Raw genomic sequence first — 20,715 nt, 5'->3', positions numbered from 1 at the left:
TCTGCATTACATAGGTAAGTCAATGGCAAGATCCCACTGGCATGCATGGGTGCCCTAGAAGATTGCTGATCTGTATTACATCGGTAAGTCAATGACTTGATCCCACCATGGCATGCACGGGCCCTAAAAAATTGGCCAAATCAAACAGATCCAGCCCCCTGACGTTCTAGCGTGTTTATGGTACCTTTACGGTTTCGGATCCATCCTAAAGATCAAAAGAGACAGTGATTGGTGGCTTCTATTTTGCAAATTATGTACTAATATCTCTGTTTCTTCTAGATGCAGGTTATTAACTTTAGGGGACGGGGGGTTGCCCAAAGCAGGTTGAGTTTGTGTTTTCACAGTCTCAGCATGAAAATAAATCCAGTATATAGTCTTCTGTATAAATTATTTAATAAAAGTACTCTGACATTTTACACACAGAGGTGGCCGGCTTCTTTGGTGACGGAAAAAAAAACACAGCACCGTGACCCGACAGGTAAAGCAGTTACCGTGTACGCTACAGATGGTGGCAATAAGGAAAGGACCGTCTCGTAACATATTACCGAGATAACATTAATCAGAAGACGGCATCTGACCTAGGTTCCTACCAGAGTATAAACAACTGCTCCTGTGAACAGCCATTCTTGACTCAGTCATCAGCTTACTTGCATGGGTGCTCATCGCCCTTACAGCAGATCGGTGCTTCTCTGGAGCAGTGCTGAGTGACCAAAGAGCAATTCCATTGACTGTTGGAAAAAGAATCACTGATACTATAAGTAGTGCAAGGGTCATAAAATATGGGTAACAGGCAATACGGGGGGACAACACTAGATGGAAAGCAAGTACAAGATGCTTCATCCTGCGTTCACACTATGACTGTTGGACACTTGTGCTCTTCACTGGTATAAGCTTATTTCGGCTGCATCTGAGATGCTTTCGGTCTTGTCCAACACTAGCAGAATGACCCTCAGTTCAGATAGCTGGATGGGGCGAGCACCCTTACTTTAGCCTATAGACATGGTCTGTTTCCTATATAAAAATGCTTCCACAATTACAGTGATCTTAAAAAGGTTTAGAGCTGAGAGGTTCCTGTAACTTTTCCCATATATGTATTTGTTTATAGAATCTGTATTTATCTGGCAAGTGGATTAAGGTTGTTTATAGGTACTAGGAAAAGGGTGATCACTGCCAAATAAGGGGTACTTGGCAGCAGCAATGAACAGGAGTGCACAGAGGTCTATAATATACTAAGTCGGCATAAATCTCTTAACAAGAGCTGCACACTTTAATCCATTTACTTGTATAATCTTCATGCCCAGGAAATATAAGCTCAGTCTCTGGTTTTCTGGAGACATATCACTGCCTAGAACCCAGGCAACCTATTTAACATTGTTCCCATGTCCTGCTGTCAACAGGGAAATTTCACAGGGAATCCTATCTTCCTGACCAAAAGGCAGCTTCAAAGGACACGCAATAGCGGATTAAGTGATTAATTAAAAGAATGAAATGAGAAGTTACTAAAAGTCAATCCACAATTTGGATAAGGCCTTAGTTTTCGGAGCTTACTGACATACATTCAACTGAAAAAACATTCAATGTGGCGAGTAAAAAGTAAAACTGATTATAGACGAAGTCTCGAGTCCGCTAGACCAGCTCTGATAAAGATCAAAGAAGTCAGTATATTCCCAGATAAGATTTTGCTCATCCAGAATGTTTGTCTTAGCAGGATGGGCTCATTCTGACGGCTGAAAGAGGTGGAACTCATCTCACACTGAATAGTATTCCACTTCAGTCCAAATGTAATGGTGATAGACAAGCCTGACGAAACCTACACTCTCTGAAATTCATCGCAAGCAAATGAGTGGAAACGCACTCAAAAAAACCCAACCTGTGAAAAGACCTTACATTTAAAATAGAGAGAAGGATATATCCATAAGGTCAGTCGAGTCTGAATAAGGTAAATAAAAACATCAAACAGTAATACAATAATGGGATTGCTATGGTTGATGGATTTTCCCGCTATTCCTCACAGTGGAATTTTGCATTCCATTTCAAGTAAAAAGGTAAAATTGGCGGAGTGGATTCAATCCGAGGTCGGCTGTTTTACTTCCCGGTCCCTTTCAGCCCAGTATTGTCGGTAAATCCCATCAAAGAGCTCTTTACATGGGATGACGGCCTTCAGCTTGGCGCAGATGAGAAAGGAGCCGGCCATTTTCCGGTGCAGAGAGTAGGTTTCTTCTGGAGGAGGGGTGAGCCTGTGCTTTAGCATGACCGGGATTAAGTCGTGGATCCTTTGGGTCGTGTTCTGTGTTCCGAAATTGAACGGCTCCTCAGAGTTAAAAGCCTCGCCTAGAATCATCACCGCGTCTATGTGCGCCTCCTGAAACACCTGGGGAACAGCAAAAATCATTAACATAGGTTAATTAAGGGAACAGATGTGCGATAATCTGATTTGGTAGCAGTCACAGTACTGCTGCACTGCGGCCCTACTTACTGGCCGGGGTCAAGTCGTCAGAGGAGACCAGACCAACATGTTCATGTAGCTGCTTTTACAGAGAGAGGGCTCATTGGTTCTCCTACACTGGACATATATAGTCTCACCATCTGGCTGCATGTGCTCTTGTATTGAAGAGAACCACATTATGCTTGGAAAAAATGTAACTATATAAAAAGGTTCAATACAGCACAAGAAAAATGAAAAAAATAGTATTGTCTGATATATATAACGCACGCCGATATGACTATGTTGATTGAAATACTTTTATTTTCTTCCTTATTACAGTCTCTGGTTACTAATGTGTTATTTGACTATTGTATGTATTGCCATTATCCACTCAATACTTAAAATTTTGAAAATAAAATAGAAATGAAAATAAATTGCCAAAAAACTGCTTCCGCAAAGAGAAAGAACATTGATTTATCAATGTGTGCTGTTGCACAACTAGTACAAGGAAGTATAACAAGAAAAGCACATTGCCATATAACAATAGAATGGATACCTATTAACACCTAAATGGAAAATGATACCCCTGTAATGAGCATACATATTATACTAATGAAATAAAATGTGGAATGTCCAATACACATTCTCAGGGATGGGGAACCTCAGGCCCTGGGGCCTTATAAAGCCCCTGGAATAGGTTGGTCTGGGCCTCTGAGCTTTTTTTCTGCTAGCCTCATCTGGCTAGCAGGGTGCCTAGAATTTAACCCTGCAGCCAGAATCTATGCAGCGGTGCCGCCTGGGATGTCCTTAGGATGCTTCTGACGGTCACACCACAGCCGCCCTTACAGCTCCCCGGAGCATCCTCAGGATGCTCCACGCATTGCTATTATCACCGGTGATTGTGACCCCACCCCTATGTGACATCACACGAAGGGGGCGTGGCCTGCATCCGGCCCGCGAATAATGTTATATAGATCAAATTGGCCCTCGGCAGAAATAGGTTCCCCACCCCTGTCTTAAATAAAGAGGCCAGACCAATGTCTAATGCTGGTTACACGCTAGACGATTTAGCGTTAGGCAGCCCCAGGGGGCGGGGACTTAGGGTTAGGCACCCCCCCCCGGGGGATTTAGGTTTAGGCGATGGGGAAAGGGGGGGTTAGGTTTAGGCACTTAGAGGGGGGATTAGGGTTGGGCACCCCTAAGGGAGGGTTTGGGGGTAGAATTAGGTTAGACAATACTTACCTTGGATGATAGGGATTTCCTCCTCTGCCGGGATGTCGCTGTCGGAATTCCAACCGCCGGGCATGGGTCCGGCGGTAAATCATACCGATTCCTAATATACAGACACCTAATTATCAGTGCTGGACAAGTGACAGCAACATTATGTAAAATGAGGGCAGCGCATTAGACATATTTGTAAAAGAAATCTAATGTAAATACCCATTTGAGCAGTATACCTGCTTGAGCTATTGTCTGGGACCTTCATGGAATGTGAGCAACGCTCTACTGCAGGGGTATTCAACATGCTGCTTTTTGAGGAATACTGGACATGTCCAGCAAATGGAAGAATGTAATACTGCAAATCAACAAATAGAACACTACAAAGACACCTATATATTTTTACTAAACTGCTGAAACAAACAGGACAAAGTGGTCGACTGATGGCGGCCTATGGAGGCTGGAACCATGTAGCTATTGCAATGGGGCTATATTCCAAAGTAAAGATTTCCAGGCAAATAGCACAGTTTTATTTAACGGAACAGGCTGTATCTGAATAAGCTGACTATCTGTACAATTTGTAACGGTCACATTTAATCCAGGAGGGACACAACACTCAGCCTTGATTATAAGAGGTATTTGTTGCATAATAATTGGAAATTTAACAGATCACTTTAAGAGATGTCCCCGGCTATTCTGCCCGTCAAATCCCTAAAACTCACAATGGCCCTGGAGAACGAGACTGCCTTGGATGTTTTATAGCATAGAGCCTACAACAATGAAAACATAACACAGCAATGTCCTGAACAGGCTGCAACACGGACAACGTGTTCCTAACAGTGCAGACACTGCCTATACTGATGATTTAACGTGGTTACAGAAAACAGGGACTCGGCTGATCCATAAATACACACCCTCTTTTAGGTCCATGGAGAAAATGTCTGGCCAACATCAGCAAAGGTCACTAGCCGTCTCTATATTAAAGTACACAATATCTTAAGAATGGAAACAAAACCATCTGTCCATTGTTACTGGTATGAAAGTTCACAAAAAATAATATGTTTCCAATAGTCTCCAATACAATCTCTGCTTAAGAAGCAGTCTGCCGACAAAAATAGGGATAAGAACACCTTGCAATGCAGAGATTCTTATTGTCCTGTTAGGAAGTGACCAGCAGATAAACACTAGCACAGATCAATCATCTTTTTCACCCAAAAAGTCACAATCAAATGTCCAAACAGCTGCATGAGTCTGCAATGATTAATTGGATATGCAACACTCGTATATCGGAGTGCGACACTGGGGTCTACACCCATTTTCGGGGATACCTGCAAACATTTAGGGCCAAATGTAATAGGGTGAGAGTTTAGAAAATGTGAGAGTTTAGCAGTAAACTCTCACATTGGTTGAGTTTTATCTTCAAAATGGGAAAACATCTGAATGAGATTTTAAATCGTGAGTTTTTTAAGTCTAAAAAAACATGCAAGTTCGCTCTGTTACTTTGTTTTTGGACTCTATTACATTGGCAAAGTTTAAAAAGTGTCACACTCTCACTTTTCTAAACTCTCACCCTATTACATTTGGCCCTTAGTATCCCCCAGATATATTATGGAGGGATCACAGCAGATACCTCCGATATCTGCTGTGGTCCCTATATTTCTGCCAGCACAGCAACCCCCATAGGTTTCTAAGAGGGATGCGATGCTGTCAGATTTACCAAGCTCTGGAACTTGGTCCTCGTAGCTTACACCATCTGCAGATGTCGTAAACCGCTGTAGCTTATGGGCTATACATCACAAAAACTACCGAGAGAGGGTTCCAATGAGTGCCTGTCTGTTAACTATTTGCGTCCACAAGTCATCAGCAAGGGGAGTATTGTCAGGAGTGTGTGTATACTGTACTTGGTGCCTGTACCAGGGAATAGACTCTGGAAGGTGTATAATGAGAGGTACCCTGATTGCTTAGGAAAAGTTTTTCCCTAGCACTTGCTATCTACACAGTGACCTTGCACTACTGTGACCTCCAATCATCTTGCACCTGTCTCAATCTGGCTGGAGAACGTCATTGATCAGAATTGAAAACCCCAAGACTGGCTAATCTCAGTTACAGAGCCGATACGGTAAGAGAAACTTACACTAAACGCACTCTACACTAGAAATGGTAATCCACCATTCTTTTGCATAGACAAAGCAGTTAATGAGAAGGAACAGTAACTTCTACACAAACCATTAAATTTTGTCTATGCGGTTTCCAGGTCCTACTTCCACCACCTTTTGTGCCTTCTCTCTTATACAGCAGCCTCCTCACTGAGTGGGAGGTCCGGAGACCGGAAGCTGCACCATCTGAGGGCAGGGAATGTATAGGAGACACAGCCCGATTTGCTGATGGGGTGAGGAACGGCAGTATGTCTGTTGGTGTACCTCATTATAAAGCACCAAATCTTCTAGTGCAATAGGAGCCGTCACGGAGCATACTCCTAATTCTCCTATCACTTCTGACATTATAATGAGGAAACGAGCGTGTTACTAAGATAACAACATGAAGATATAAAGAAATGCTCCATAGATGCCACATTTACCTTGGTTTCAAAACCGTTCAGAAATTTTAGATCTCTGGACTTTTGTAGAACTTTTAATCGATCTCCCTCTGCTGCTGCTTTCACAACCTATCGATGGAAGAAGCACATGCAGTCATCAGTATATTAGGTGCCAAAGTACTCATGGGAGGGCTGTCGGGAGGACCGTTCCATTGACATGTTATCATGTGACCGTGGGTGTATGAAGTTTGTGTGTGACTGTGTGGGGGAGAGGTCTGTATCAGGACTTCTAATAGGGATGGGATCAGGAGATTGAGTCTTTTTAATGTACATTCTACCTACCTACCTTACCTCAATATAATCATCAGTGAACTTGTCCTCAAATGCTCGGCTAGCTCCAAAATCCAACAGCATCATCTAAGGGCAAGAAAGAGGGGATCAGCAACAGTCTTAGGTTGGGGGGGTGATACGTTCTGGTAGATGTTCGGGTCTATTGCTTCCATAAGAAAGGCCCCTAATTTTTTATCAAAGAGTGATAATAAGGAAAACGACATTATACCAACTTATAGGGGAAATTCATTTCCCAACATCAACGCAATGTGCCATTCTGGTACAGCACATCGCGTCCTGCCCGCATCGCAGGTTCTTGCTCGCACCCCATAAAGGTACATCGGAAAAACTGGTATGTCGGCAATACTGTAACTGGCCAATAGGCGCCAAGTTAGGCATCAAGGCAAATTGAACCCCCTTCCCCCAGTGACTCCTAGAACAAGATAAGGGCAAGGAAGGAATGGTGTTTGTTGTAATATTTGTCCCTGTGTGAGATCAGGAGCAGAATATTGTATAGATTAATATATGTTCTAGACCCAAGTAATTCTACAATGCGTCAGACTGGGTGAGAGCAGAACACGTATGATGAGGTAGGATGTAGAGTAAAACATCATGACAAATGTATACAATCACAGAGCTGTAACTAGACTTTTTGGTGCCCTGTGCAAGAGAGAACATTGCCGCCCCCCACCTATTTTTTTAAATAGGGACACAAGCTAGTGTACATGAAAAAGGACCTTTGCCTCATGGGGAAGGGTCAGGGAAGAGAAAGGGGAGGCCAGGAGATGCTGGGAATAAAAGAGGAGGAAGCTACAAGTGAGAATGATAATAAACAGGAAAATTGACAGGCCCAAACAGCACCCCCTGCCCTGTGGTGCCCTGTGCCATGCCACTGGTAGCACTACCCTAGTTACGGTCCTGTACAATCACATAGGTAATAACCGTTCAAAGTACATGGATGACAACAATAATAAAACATCACAATCTGTATTCCAAGAATTGTTAAAGATTATGTCCACCTTGGGACCCTGGAATGTATGCCGATTTCATAGGTAATCTATTGGGACCAGTCATCTGACATAGAACTAGCAGTGATGTAGGATTATACTGATTTCATAGGTAATCTATTGGGACCAGTCATCTGACATAGAACTAGCAGTGCTGTATGATTATACTGATTTCATAGGTACTTTGTTATTAATTATCATCTGCAAAAACCAGAGTGACTTAAGGTCTTGCAACTTAACTATTTATTAACTCCTAGATACATGGGATGCTGTTTAGTTTCTTTCTGTTCTAAGTGGTATTTTAAGCCCAGCATAACTTAAAGAGTTAGACAAGAGTTAGACAGGAGGACAACATTTAAAAAAGAACTCTTTACAACTTGAAAACAATTGAAAAGGATCTTCTGAGCTTCTGGATAGCCTGCAACTCAGCCACCAGCTTTCATTATAACCTGAACACACCTTTTGCCAACAGCCTGCTTCAGCATTGCAAGGAACTATCAGGTGGATTGCTGCATTTAAATTTTGAATGTATGGTTTGTTTTTTTTACCCTACACTGTTTATATTATTCCTTTACCACTGTCGAATTATCTCTACACCACTGTAGTATCTACCATTTTTAAACACTTTCTCATCTGTAAGAATGCTTTATCCTTAATTTAAAACCCTGCAACTTTAACAGCTCTAAACTGAGTTTATTATATACTCTTGTAGTTGTGCCTTTACATCTACTAACACTGTTCTTCCTTTTATCTGATTTATAGACATTTTAACTGTAGTATTCCTGTATCTCACTCTCATCACTACTACTGCTGTTTTCTCCCCCCCCCTAATCCCTCAACTACGCATGTCTGTCTTTTCTTCTACTCCCCCCTCACTCAGAAGCTACATAATTCTTTCTTCTGCCACCAGTTCCCATATCTTTTCTCCCTCCATAGTCTCCTCTTCCTCCCTCCCTCCTCTCCTCTATCTCTCTTCATCCCATCAAGTACTCTCCACCACATCTCCCATAACTCATAAGCCCTGCACCCTCCCTTTTCTCCAAGTTACACCTCTTCTTCTCAACCCACACCACACTAAACCTCCACCTTGCCCACCACCTGCTGTCACATTTCCTCACTCAGAAGCCCAACACATACCCACACTGTAAATCAATCTCAACCCCACACTACAGCAACCCTAACAATCTCCTTCTCTCTCCTCCCAACTCTGTCCCTCTCTCCTGTCTCCTCTGGAATGCCAGTCCTGTCTATTAACAACTGGTCCCTGTCCATTACGGCTTCATATTCAACTCCTTTAATCTCCTAGCCATCACCAAATACTGGACTTACCCATCTGACACTACTTCTACTGCAGCTATCTCCTTTGGGAGCCTCACATTCTCTCACACTCCCTGGCCTGGAGGTTGCCACAGTGTTGGTGTTGGGGAACTTCTATCATCTGGTCACTCCCACCTACTCTTACCTTCTAAACTCTCCACTTCATTATTTGCATTCAATGCTCATATCAGTTGCCTTTTCCAACTTCCTTGAGTAGCTGACTTTCCTCATCCCCCTGGCCTTAACTCAAAATTCCATGTTAACTTTGATTCTTGGCTCCTAACCTTTAAATGGGCTCTCAAGACCCCTTTCTTCATTAAAGCTTTCCAGCTCTCAACCTAACCCACTACTCCATGTTTCTTCCTCAAAATCCATCCCATCTGTGTCACCCCTGTTTGTCTGCCGCCTCCCCTTTAGAATGTAAGCTCTCACGAGCAGGGCCCTCTTCCCTCATGTGCTTCTCCCTCACTTACTCCTGCTTTAATTTACAACAGCGCCTAACCCTTGATTGCTGACGCCATGCCGATTCTTTAAGTGTTATGTAGCAATGTATAAATCGTGTATTTGTCCTGCATTGTTTGTACTGTTAACTGTTTTTCTTGTGTTATCATTTGTCTATGTACTTGTCTTGTGTGCTCATTTGTTTATGTACTGTGTAAGGCTCTGCGGAACCCTTGTGACGCCATATAAATAAAGGATAATAATAATAATAATGCTTTATTGGACACAATCCTGTAGCACAGTCCACTTTGGTGGGGAAATGAGTCTGCTGGCGACTGAGATTTCAAACTGAACAAGTTCTCATTTGTTGAAAAGCTTCACCCACTTCTACAGTATTGCATGGAGTGGGAATTGAAAGGGAAGCTCTTCCCTACAATGAGATGTGCAGGGGTTTATTCAGGTATAGGGCCGAATGTTAAAATCCATCTGAAAATGTATATCTATTACACCCCCTTCTTATTGGTGAATGCACTGCACAGCGTCAGGCTCAGGGACCCTCGCTCCCCCCCCCTCTCACCTTGTTCTTCTCAGCATCGTAGAAAAAGTTGGACCAGTTTGGATCGGTCTGCATAAAGTGGAACTGAAAGACCTCCTGCAGGCAGAGGCGCAGGATATTGTATGAGATCTAAAATGCAAAGAATACGACAACATCTGTTCTCGGTTTTCTTTAAAGAGAAAAATAACTGCTGAATACTTAATTATTGGATGCACAATTGTTGGATAAAACACCAAGGGTACAATTAAGTAATGCAATGAATAAGCTTTTATCAGTCTAACAGCTTTAAAAAAACAAAAAACACCCCTTCAATATGGCCTGGTCAGTACCAAAGTGTGTTCAGCCAGTTACACTGTAAAGGAGAGGACATAAACAGAATAGACGGATTCAGTGACAAACCCATAGAGAGCAGGACACACAATTGGGTCACATTACGCATAGCAGCAGATGCGGAAGCTGTGGGTCAGCGGGCAGAGAGGCCAGTCTAGGTCCTCAGTGCCGTCTCCTCCTCAATACTGAGTCAGTATGATGAATTAATAGGAATACAGTGAAGTTCACAATTTGCCGATTGTAATGGTCAGTATTACTGAACATCACTGTACTCCTAATGAGCTGTCTTTTCTGCCCACTCCTCCCCTCTGTGAAATATCTGAGGCCGGCTCTCACTCTCCAGCCCATTGATTAAAGGAATCTCTGACAAGTACTCAGGGGTACCAGGGATCGCTATAATTAGAGGCCTGTGTGGGACCAACATAAGCATGCTGATAGGCGGGAGGGGAAGCTTCAAGGAGCCACTGTCAGTAATCAAAGTCCTTTATGTGCTGGGTGTAGTGAAGGCAGTGGGTGACCATCAATGTGTTGCTGTGGGACTCATTATTATTAAGTTATAACCCTGCCCCCCACCTCTGAAATGGCCAGGGACCTTTTAGCTAAGCAGGTATCCACATTTTTGTACTGCCAAATTAAATTAAAATTGATAACCAGTTGTGTAACGATAAGCAGCCTAGAAGAAAAGAGAATTGCATCACCCAAGCCGCACTCCAATGTGGGAAGGGGGGGGGGGGGGGGGGGGGGGGGGAGTTTCCATCATAGAAAACCATCCATAAAGGCTTTGGAAGAAAATGGTTATCTTTGTATTCTTTTATTTATTTTTACTTTGAATTAGACAAACACATTGGGCGGAATTCAATTCTTTTCATCCCCTATCGCGCCCGACGGAGCTATTCTATTCTTGCTCCTGTCGGGCGCGATCAGCTGCCAAGCGCTACATTTCAGCTCGCAGCCCCTGGGGGATGAGAGCTGAAATGTGCGAAAAGGGACATGTTTGGGCGCCCAAACATCACTTTTCGCGATCGCGCCCAGCACTTTGGTCGGGGTTAGCCGATTTACGCGGCTAACCCCGACCACTTTGGGTGCGATCAGCGTGAAAAGCTAGCACAATTGGATAGCGGCCCGCGATCTCCGGTCACTTTAGACGGGAGATGCGGGCCGCGAAATCAATTGAATTCCGCCCATTGTATGTAACCAAGTTAGATGGTAACTGTCTAGTGTAGGGTATCAGATGGTACCTAAACAAGCATAAATGGAAAAGTCTACCCACCGGCTGATGCCACGTCTGCCACGCCATCTGTTTGCATCAGCAATTTATTTTTTATTTATGGAAGCAAAAAACACCGTACATAGATTTTGTAAACAGAAAAGAAAAGCAAGATATATATTTGGTGCACTCATGGGATCTATATATTGATCAAAACAATGTTTTCTGGAATTACATAAAAAATAACTTTTATTCTTGATATTAAAAAAGGGGAAAGCATAGTCCAATAATTAGGCGAAATATTAAAACATAGTAAAGATACAGGAAGTGAATAAATATGAAAAAGTGCTACCACAATTCTAAAATTCAACTGTCGTCGGTCAGTTCACCTCTTTATTAGTGTACTACCTTGTGTTTATTTATAATAATTGTATATTTTCAATACTGTGACTCGGGCTAGTGTTAGGTTTTATTTCATTCCATGCACTTCTTTGACTTTTCAGCCATTCATTCCATTATTTCAGTATATGTTATTGCCTTTATTTGTTATTAATAGATGGCTTGATATGTTATATGGTCAATTGTGTTAGTTGCTGTTCACTAGGATGACTACAATGTTGCTATTTCTCGTTAGAGAGTATCTCCATTGTTGCAATTTCAATGACTCACAAATTCAGCTGGCAAATATGAGTTATACGTTGACGATTTTTGCAAGAATCTCAAAAAAACTTTTTACATGTTGTCATTATGGGGTATTGTGTGTAGAATTTTGAGGACAAAAATTAATTTATTCCATTTTGGAATAAGGCTGTAATATAACAAAATGTGGAAAAAGTGAAGCGCTGTGAATACTTTCCGGATGCACTGTAAGTATAAAGATCCAGCATAGATAAGCAAAGCAGTGCTTACAGTGTACAACAATGAACACATTTAAGCACATACGCATCAGCAATTTTTAATCTGTTACAAAATACATTCAGGTGCATAAATATTGGGACATTGACAGAATTTTCATATTTTGGCCTCTATTCACCACCACAATGGCTTTGAAATGAAACAAACAAGATGTGCTTTACCTGCAGACTTTCAGATTTAATTTGAGGGTAATTACATCCAAATCAGGTGAACGGTGTAGGAATTACAACGGTTTCTATATGTGCCTCCCACTTTTTAGAAAATGTACTAACTACAAAAACATGCAGCAACTCTCACTCACCCAAATCACACAGAATCTGGACTAAAGATCCACAGTAAAAAGGTAGATGTCTAGACCAGGGGTGGGGAACCTCGGGCCCGGGGTTCGTATAAGGCCCACAAAATCAATTGATCTGGTCCTCTGAGCTTTTTTTTCTAGCCTCATCTGGCTAGCAGGGTGCCTAGAATAGTACCGTGCAGCCAGAATCTATGCAGCAGTGCCACCAGGAGCTTCAGACAGTCATTACAGCTCCCCGAAGCATCCTCAGGATGCTCCGGGCATTGCTGTAATCACCGGCAATTGTGGCCCCGCCCTCGTGTGCCATCATATGGAGGGGGCGTGGCCTGCACTGGGCCCCGAAAATAATGTTATATGTATCAAAATGGCCCTCGGCAGAAAAAAGGTTCCCCACCCCTGGTCTAGACAGACACCAGATGTTAGACAGTCAATAGGTCGACAGGTACAAATGGTCAACAGTGTGAAAAGGTAGACACAGAAATTGACGACACAAAATGTTTTGACTTTTTTGAGTGCTTTTTTAGGGTTAGGCACTTACCTCGACAGTTGGTGTTAGGCACCAGGAGGGAGGGTTAGGGTTAGGCACCAAGGGGAGGTTTGTTAGGGTGAAGATTAGAGTTAGAAAAAACAAACAAACATGTGTCGACCATTTTCATGTCAACCTTCTGACCCTGCCGACCACTTGTCCCTGTCGACCTACTGACTGTCCAACATCTGGTGTCTATCTAGACATTGTCTACCTTTTTACTTTAGGTCTTTCAATCCACACCCAGATCACACACCGCGGAATCCACTAATAGTGCAGAACCTGGGCAGTCTGTGAAGCTTTCGTGGTTTGTGAAGCTACCACCCCCACCATGCTTTTTGGAAGACATTATCTAGGCCAACAAGGTGAAAGAAACCACACAGTCTAATTTGGTATTTTGGACAATGGACAGAAACTTTTGAGGTTATCTCTAGCCAATCTAAGATATGAAGAGTGCAAATATAAAAAGATAAATCATGCGACCATTGACAGAACTAAGAGAGATGGTAAGGCCTTTATGCACCTCAGTAGTCCTCAGGCAGCTTTATAATGTATGTTCTCTATTTCTTAAATGGTTTTCTTTGGGGTTTGACAATCAAGGTAGATAGCAGAAAATAAGTTCTACAGAGGAATTTCTGTAGTCTGTCTAAAATCAGAGTATGTAAGGAGACTAAATAACACAATAGGCAGCAATGAAACCTACAGGTAGATCGATCATGTAACTTTGCCCCAACGCATACCAAAAGTCCAGTCTATACAAGGTGAGTAAATGACACACTCAGGTTTGTGTTCTAAAGCTTTGATTAGATGTTGGATGACAAAATTCTCATCTGACCTGGTTGCGGGTATTCTGGTCCAGCTCAGCACACTGATCCAGAGGGACCCCAGACACCAGTTCCATAGTCAGCACCCTCTTTGCAGTAAGATCATCAATCACCCGTGGGACCCGGAAGAAGGAATCATCACTTAGGAGCTGCCTGGGGATTGGATAGAAACAGGATTAAACAGGAGTGCCATTTAGCAAACGAAGATATTTGTGGGCTGTGAGAGGATAGGAACAATCCCGCAAGGAGGTCACATCACCACTAGAGTAACATCTCCGTATCATGATGACATCTATTCAGATGTTACGAGAGCTGATGGGACAAGGTGGGCTAAAGATGCCAATCTAAGTAACAACCCCATAGCAATGTGCATGTAGAGTAAACACGGTGAATATCTGAGAGCAAGTGTGTTACTGCAGCAGGTTACAAAGGACGGTCATTGTTTTTAAGTACATTATTTTGAATTTAAAACATTGCAAAGATGATAGGGCGACTCGGCTGGGAACAAAATTTGTGTTATTTGTGAGGATTACATCCAAAATGTTTTGCAGTAGTACAGACGCCTACCTTGACCCAACATAGAATAGCATTCCTGCTAGTCTGTTTTAGGAGGGCACCGAGCCCTGTCCAATTTCAAAAGGGCAGAACGTGCCCTGTCCTTTTGGCGGCACCCCGCTAAAACAACCTGCCGGGTGCCGTCCCCACCTGGAGGGCTGCATTGTCCTGCGGGTGGGTAAAATAGTGGTGCAGCGGTCACAAAATAAAGAATCCATATTGAATGTCCAGTGTAAATAGTATAGATTGTTTGAGCGTGAAATTAAATGGAGTCAACAACGCCAATGACCTCCTGCACTAAGGGAAACGGTCACGGGTCTGTATGAGGATCATCAGCCGACCATAGCCCAGATAAAGTTTTCCATGTTATAGAAATTATATGCATACTATAATGATTTTGAATTACACAGGAGCAGATGCCCGGCCATTAGAGACCATTCCATAGTAAGTGGTAAAGTCCCCGTTCAAATGCACAGGCCTGACCTTTGAAGTCTAACAGGAGTAATAGTACACTATTTGGAAAGTGTACAGCAGAGGGGCGTCTCACCTGAATCTTTGGCTGCACTCTGCCTCCCGTAGGTAGTCGCACTCCCAGGCCAGCTCTTTCTGGAGGACCTGCACGCTGCTGTCAGGAAACAATCCTGCAACAAGACGTACACAGTCTTATGTCCCCAATCAGAGGTGTCCATCATCTGCATTCCAAGCTCATGCCGTAGGCTCTAACTTATATTATACGCAAGCATCTTCAGTCACCTTCATCAAGGGTACGTTACACACTATAATAACCTGAACATTGTTTCTGTATAACTTTGTGCCCAAACAGGACATAATAGGAGGCCATAATGACAAATGAAACAAACACGGTCACGCTAGCAATAATTCAAAAGTATAAGGGTACACAGCTCAAATAAAGGAACACAAACAGTTCTCAAATTTTGTTTGTAATTATATATATTATCTAGTATGTGGGTGTAACCTATATTTACTATACACACACACACACACACACACACACACACACATATAGATGTTTACATATGCATTTGCAGGGCAAAATATATCAGTTATTCCCCTTACCGTCAGGCACAATCACGCTTAACTTCAGAATGGATAGCAGATTATCCACATCACTCTTAATACTCTGAGCGATTCCAGGGTACTGGACAGGAAAACAATACGTTACATGGAGATATTACTTAGAATGACACTAACATGAGCTACAAGTTATGTACTAACTGGAGCAGGAACAGTTCAAACTGGATATTACAGCACTTTTAGTACTCGCTGCTAAATCCGTTTCTCTTACTCCATCAGAGGGATGCTGCCAAGCCTGAAGTGTAGAGGGCGCTGTAAGGAGCCCGTACATCAAACTATACTTGTTTGTAGCTAAGCCCTCCCCGCCATATCCCATCAGCAACTTAAATGTCACTTTAAACTTAATAAAGTCCTCAGGAGAGCCTAAACCAGTGATGGGCCACCGGCGACCCTGGGGTCACATGCATCCCTCCAACCTTTCACTAGCAACCTCCAGTTCCTTCCTACTTTGTTGTCATATTTGTTTGTTAGAACTTATGCTTGTTTAACAGGCCTACTGATAGATTACAGATAGGCGTACACCCGCTCAGAGCTTCCTCATTATGCTTCGGGCAGTACTGCACTTCCCAAAGCTGGCGGCCTGCCCCCTCTACACAATGTCATGACGTCATGCACTCAGGGGGTGGGGGCAATACAGGGCGCACTGCAGCCCTGTTACGCCGCCGATGCTTCCACTGATTAAATTTATAAAATTAACTAGCTACTCTGCCCATGAACAGTATCATGCTGCCGATCACTGGCCTAAACAAATAAACTCTCAAAACTAACAGTGAGAAAACACAGAGGGGTATATCCGATTGGCCGCAAAGTTTTGCCCACAAAAAGATTACGTGGACTAGGCGACCAATTTTGGATTACCGCGGATATGGGCGCTCCCGATAACTATATTATCCATATAAAAAGAAAAAAAAAAAGTGATCGCTGTGTTTTTTTGCAGGCAAAATCCCACGGGAATATATTTTCCCTCCCGGACGGCTGCCAAGGCTGTGTGCAGGGAGCGGGCGTAGTGTAGTGTGTGTGGGGAGTGGGTGCAGGGTTAGCGGCGGCAATGTAGCATAGTGTGTGTGGGAAGTGGGTGCATGGTTAGGGGTAGTGGGGTGCAGGGTTAGTAGTACCATGGAAGCTGCCTGCAAGACTGCAGAAGAGACAGACAAAGAGGACAGCGCAAATACTAATTGCAGGGGGGGGGGGGGCGGGGCGGCGCTACAGGGGTCTAGAACCAGTCCCAACAATTTTTCCATAAAATAAGGATTTAGGGAAAGATTAGACCTGCTCTGAAAACCTGGCAGGTATGAAAGTTGTGCTAACTTGCACAGAATTGGATATGCCCCAGAGTGGACAAAAGGAGGGTTTTTAGGACTATGGTTGTATACAGAATTTATTTAGCGTAGACTTCAGCACTCTTTTTGTGTCTTGTTTCTGTACGCACCAGTTTGGGGGGGTACTGGCATCGCCTCCTGGTTACAGCTGCAGAAGTTTTTATGCACTTGTAATATATTACATAGTATATAGTGATTATTTCTTATGCTAGCAGCATCACACCACCCTTTCTTTTAGTCACAGATACATTAACTCATAAAACTGACTTATATATAATGGAGACATCAGTTCAACAGGCTGCAGGAAGAAGGAGTATTAATCAGCACCGGCTGCTGTATGTGACAGGGTGTTATTATGGCGATTGCCATAGACCCCAGGGCGAGCTAGTCTGATATGTGCAGCAGGTGCTCCAGCCCTTTTACAATAGTCCAAATAACTTTTTTTTTCTTTTTACACATTCTTTTATGCTGTTCCTATTCCTCCCTGTAGTATAAGTAAATCTGCTTCAAGTGCACAAAGCTTAATCACCATAATATCATCCAGCCGCATCTCCTCGCCATGGACAAGATACTCCATGGCCCCCAATCAATTGACCAAAGCTGGGTACACGCTGACAGATATATTGGCCCATCAATTGATCAGCCAATATATCTGATACCTCTCGGCCAGTGTGTACCAGCGATTGGTCTGTGAACGTCGTCGTTCACAGACATATTGCGTCGGCTGTGCTGCACAGCCGATGGCAGATATATCTATATCTGTCCATCGACAAATGTGTACGGGCGATCAGCCGACCACCCGTACACATGCAGCGGCAGCCACGGGGAGGGGGTCGTGGTGCGTCCCCCGGCCAGCAGTACCCGAGGCTGCATGGAAGATGATGGTCGTTCAGTGTATATGACGACCATCATCTACAGATATATTTGCAGATCACTCGATTTGCAGATATATCTGCTAGGTGTGTACCCACCTTAACAGCTGTCAATATTCAACTGCAAATATCTTTCTGCAGTGGGATTTCAAAAGTTCTGATGTTGGGTTACCAGGGAAGTCATTTCGTGAACATCCAGATACGTGCTTCTTAGAAGTTGGATAAAACAAGGTTTAAAGTGGCAAACGCCTTTAAATACTGTAAAATAAAGGATACCAGATAACAACTTTGATCCGTACATGTGACGTGGATAAATAAGTGACATACTGCACTGACTTCCATCAGGTCTACAATCTTCACTCTTCTCACTGGGGGCTAGCATCTTTCCTCTCATATTGGCCTGCTACCAGTACTAAGCAGGACGTGTATATTTAAGGTGAGGTTATTTGGAAGTGTCCTTAACCACTGCACAATATTCACCCCCACATGACCAGAGCAATGTCCATGCTTTGGCCTCTCTCTGAGAAGTAAGGGGACCCATTTGTAGTGCTTCCGGCCTGTCCTAAAACAAATGCATCGTTGGTCAATGGTACAAATATAGCTGTGCGCCTAGAATCCGCTCAATCAGTGTATGTATCACGACGGCTCATTTCTGGTCCAATACAAGCAGATTTCGATAGGTCATGATGGTGCCAAAACCGTTTTAGTGACCATCAGACAGCTCCTTAAAGAAGATTTTATACAGAGGAACCACTCCATGGATTTACCAAGTGATGGAACCCAAAATTAAATGAGCTCATGAAGGAGAGTCGCGGTACAGCCAGCTCACCTGGATCTTCATAGCTACCTCACGGCCATCCGGCAGCCTGGCAAGGTGGACCTGGCCAATAGAGGCTGCTGCAAAAGGTTTCTCCTCAAAATAAGCCAGTTTCTCTCTCCAGTCAGAGCCCAGCTCCTCCTCAAGCACTTTCTGTGGACACAAAAAACACAGTTCTGTCCGCTTCCTCCGGTGTTCCAGCCCCTACACCTCCAGTGGGATCATCAGTGGCGTGTAAACACACAGATGTACTCACAGCAGTCTGCCAGGAAGGCATAAAGTCTGCGCTCTGTCTGACTCTCTCAAAGATCTTCTGCAGCTCTGGACTCAGGAAGCTGTTATCTGCCAACAAACACATAGACCAAATATCACTGCACCGTGGGGTATGGGTGCGATATAACATCACGTGCTATGAAGGAAGGACTTAGAAAGAATCAGCAGACAACGGAAGAGGAATGAGGAGTTTATGTATCAAGCAGTGAAAAGCGTGGAGATTTTGAAAAGTTTCCCATAGCAACCAATTAGATTTGAAGTAGCATTTATCAAATACAGTCTATAAAATAATAGGAAGGAGCTGATTCGTTGCTATGGGCAACTTCTGCACTGGTCCACTTCTCTGTGCTTTTCCCTGCTTGATACATAATCCCCATAGTCACCTTGAATACTCAGCATCTGACCAATCTTCAGTGCAGCCCCCCGAACTTTACACAAGGTGTCCACGAACCTCTCTGCGTTGGCCTCGCTCATAAACGTGTTTGTTTCCAGAAAAGAGCGGCCAGCTGTGGAATAATGAGAGTTAAGTCAAAGAGTCTATAAGAACCTTTATAGATATGTTTTACTCTCCCGCTCATGTGACCCAGTAGTATTTCTGACACGATAAATAAAAACACAAAAATCTATTTGAGCATATTTAAAATGAAAATACTTTTAGTTCCTGGATTAAGCTGGCTCCAACCACCTGGTCTTCTGTGGAATGGTTATTCTTATGGTTATTGCATGTAGTCTAATTATTGTATTTACAGTATGCACAAAAGTTCTTGCGCGTAGTGCACTTGGGACCACAAATTTTATACATTTAATAAAACCAATCAAAACGCCCGCGATACTCCCATAACACGTTTATAAGACGGACCATATCTGTGCGTGTGCTAAGACAGCTCCCTGTCACCATTATTCTCTCTGCATGCTCCCAAAATTGCAACTGCGACTCTGTAAGGACACAATCGGGGTGCGTCTTACACAATTGCGCAGTAGTAAAGAAAAATAAATAAACCTAAATCACTCCACTACGTCCGAAATAGGCAGCGCAACAACTTATCTGTGTGCCACTCTGCAGCTGCCTTTTATCTGGGTGTGCTGATTTCAATGAATTGTATTATGCGTCAGTGTTCACTCTTCCTGTTATATAGCGGAATTAGAATATGATGACTTCACTCTCTGTACAGAGCTTCATCGTGTTAATAAATGACCTCCGGTGGGCGAAGCATCGTGTATGGCCGCTTTTTAACAAGGCTCCTCCAAACTGCCAAGAATCTCACATTCATTCCTGCGCTTACACGAGATAAACTTATATATTCTCACCGCTGAAGTTTTAGGGGTGACATTGGACTTTTTATTTTTGGCGGAGCCCCACAAATACCCCAGAATCTAGCCTCTGAATAAAGGCATCTATGACCACCATTATTTGGCGCAAACTCCCACCTCTCGCTCATCTCGGGCGATTTCTGAGCTGTGGATTTCCTCCCCAATCTTAGCGGTCTCCCCCACTCTTATTCTCCCTACTGACGGCTCTCTCCGGTTTGGCCAGTGGAGCTAATGCATCGTCGTGATGCTGTGCTGTGACCTGGTCCCTGCACCCTTCCATCTGGTATCCTCACCCTCTGTGCGCTGCTGATTTGTGACCTCTTGGGGGTCCTGACGCCGATGTGTGGAGGAGGCATCGTGGAGAATACCCAGCACCTGCCCAGAGACTCCCTGCTGCTTCCTTTGCAGCCCGTGCTGCTGCCTCCACCTGTGTGGTGCCAGACGCTGCTTGCCTTGAATATTGGTGACAGCGCAGCATCATCATCATCACCTATGCCCTACTCAGAACCCTGTGCCTGTAATCAGCTCCAATCTCCCAGTAAC

General features: G+C 43.6%; 1 protein-coding gene across 1 annotated transcript in view; it reads right to left on the bottom strand.

The window, feature by feature from the left end:
• Window positions 1-20,715, bottom strand: part of COQ8B (coenzyme Q8B) — a 39,719-nt gene continuing 19,004 nt past the window's right edge. Inside the window, exons 6-15 of the mRNA XM_088450116.1 lie at window positions 19,245-19,367; window positions 18,845-18,930; window positions 18,601-18,741; window positions 15,563-15,644; window positions 15,033-15,126; window positions 13,942-14,083; window positions 9,852-9,959; window positions 6,531-6,596; window positions 6,222-6,308; window positions 1-2,371 (exon numbers count right to left, since the gene is read on the bottom strand). Of these exons, the coding sequence (XP_088306242.1) occupies window positions 2,066-2,371; window positions 6,222-6,308; window positions 6,531-6,596; window positions 9,852-9,959; window positions 13,942-14,083; window positions 15,033-15,126; window positions 15,563-15,644; window positions 18,601-18,741; window positions 18,845-18,930; window positions 19,245-19,367 (1,235 nt within the window). The 3' untranslated portion in view covers window positions 1-2,065. The remainder of the gene's footprint in view (window positions 2,372-6,221; window positions 6,309-6,530; window positions 6,597-9,851; window positions 9,960-13,941; window positions 14,084-15,032; window positions 15,127-15,562; window positions 15,645-18,600; window positions 18,742-18,844; window positions 18,931-19,244; window positions 19,368-20,715) is intronic.

Source organism: Taudactylus pleione, unplaced genomic scaffold (assembly GCF_031769625.1).
Source record: "Taudactylus pleione unplaced genomic scaffold, aTauple2 ptg000507l, whole genome shotgun sequence".
NCBI classification, from domain to species: Eukaryota; Metazoa; Chordata; class Amphibia; order Anura; family Myobatrachidae; genus Taudactylus; species Taudactylus pleione.
Note: the sequence above shows the minus strand (reverse complement) of the source record. Positions and strands in the feature narration are given on the sequence as shown.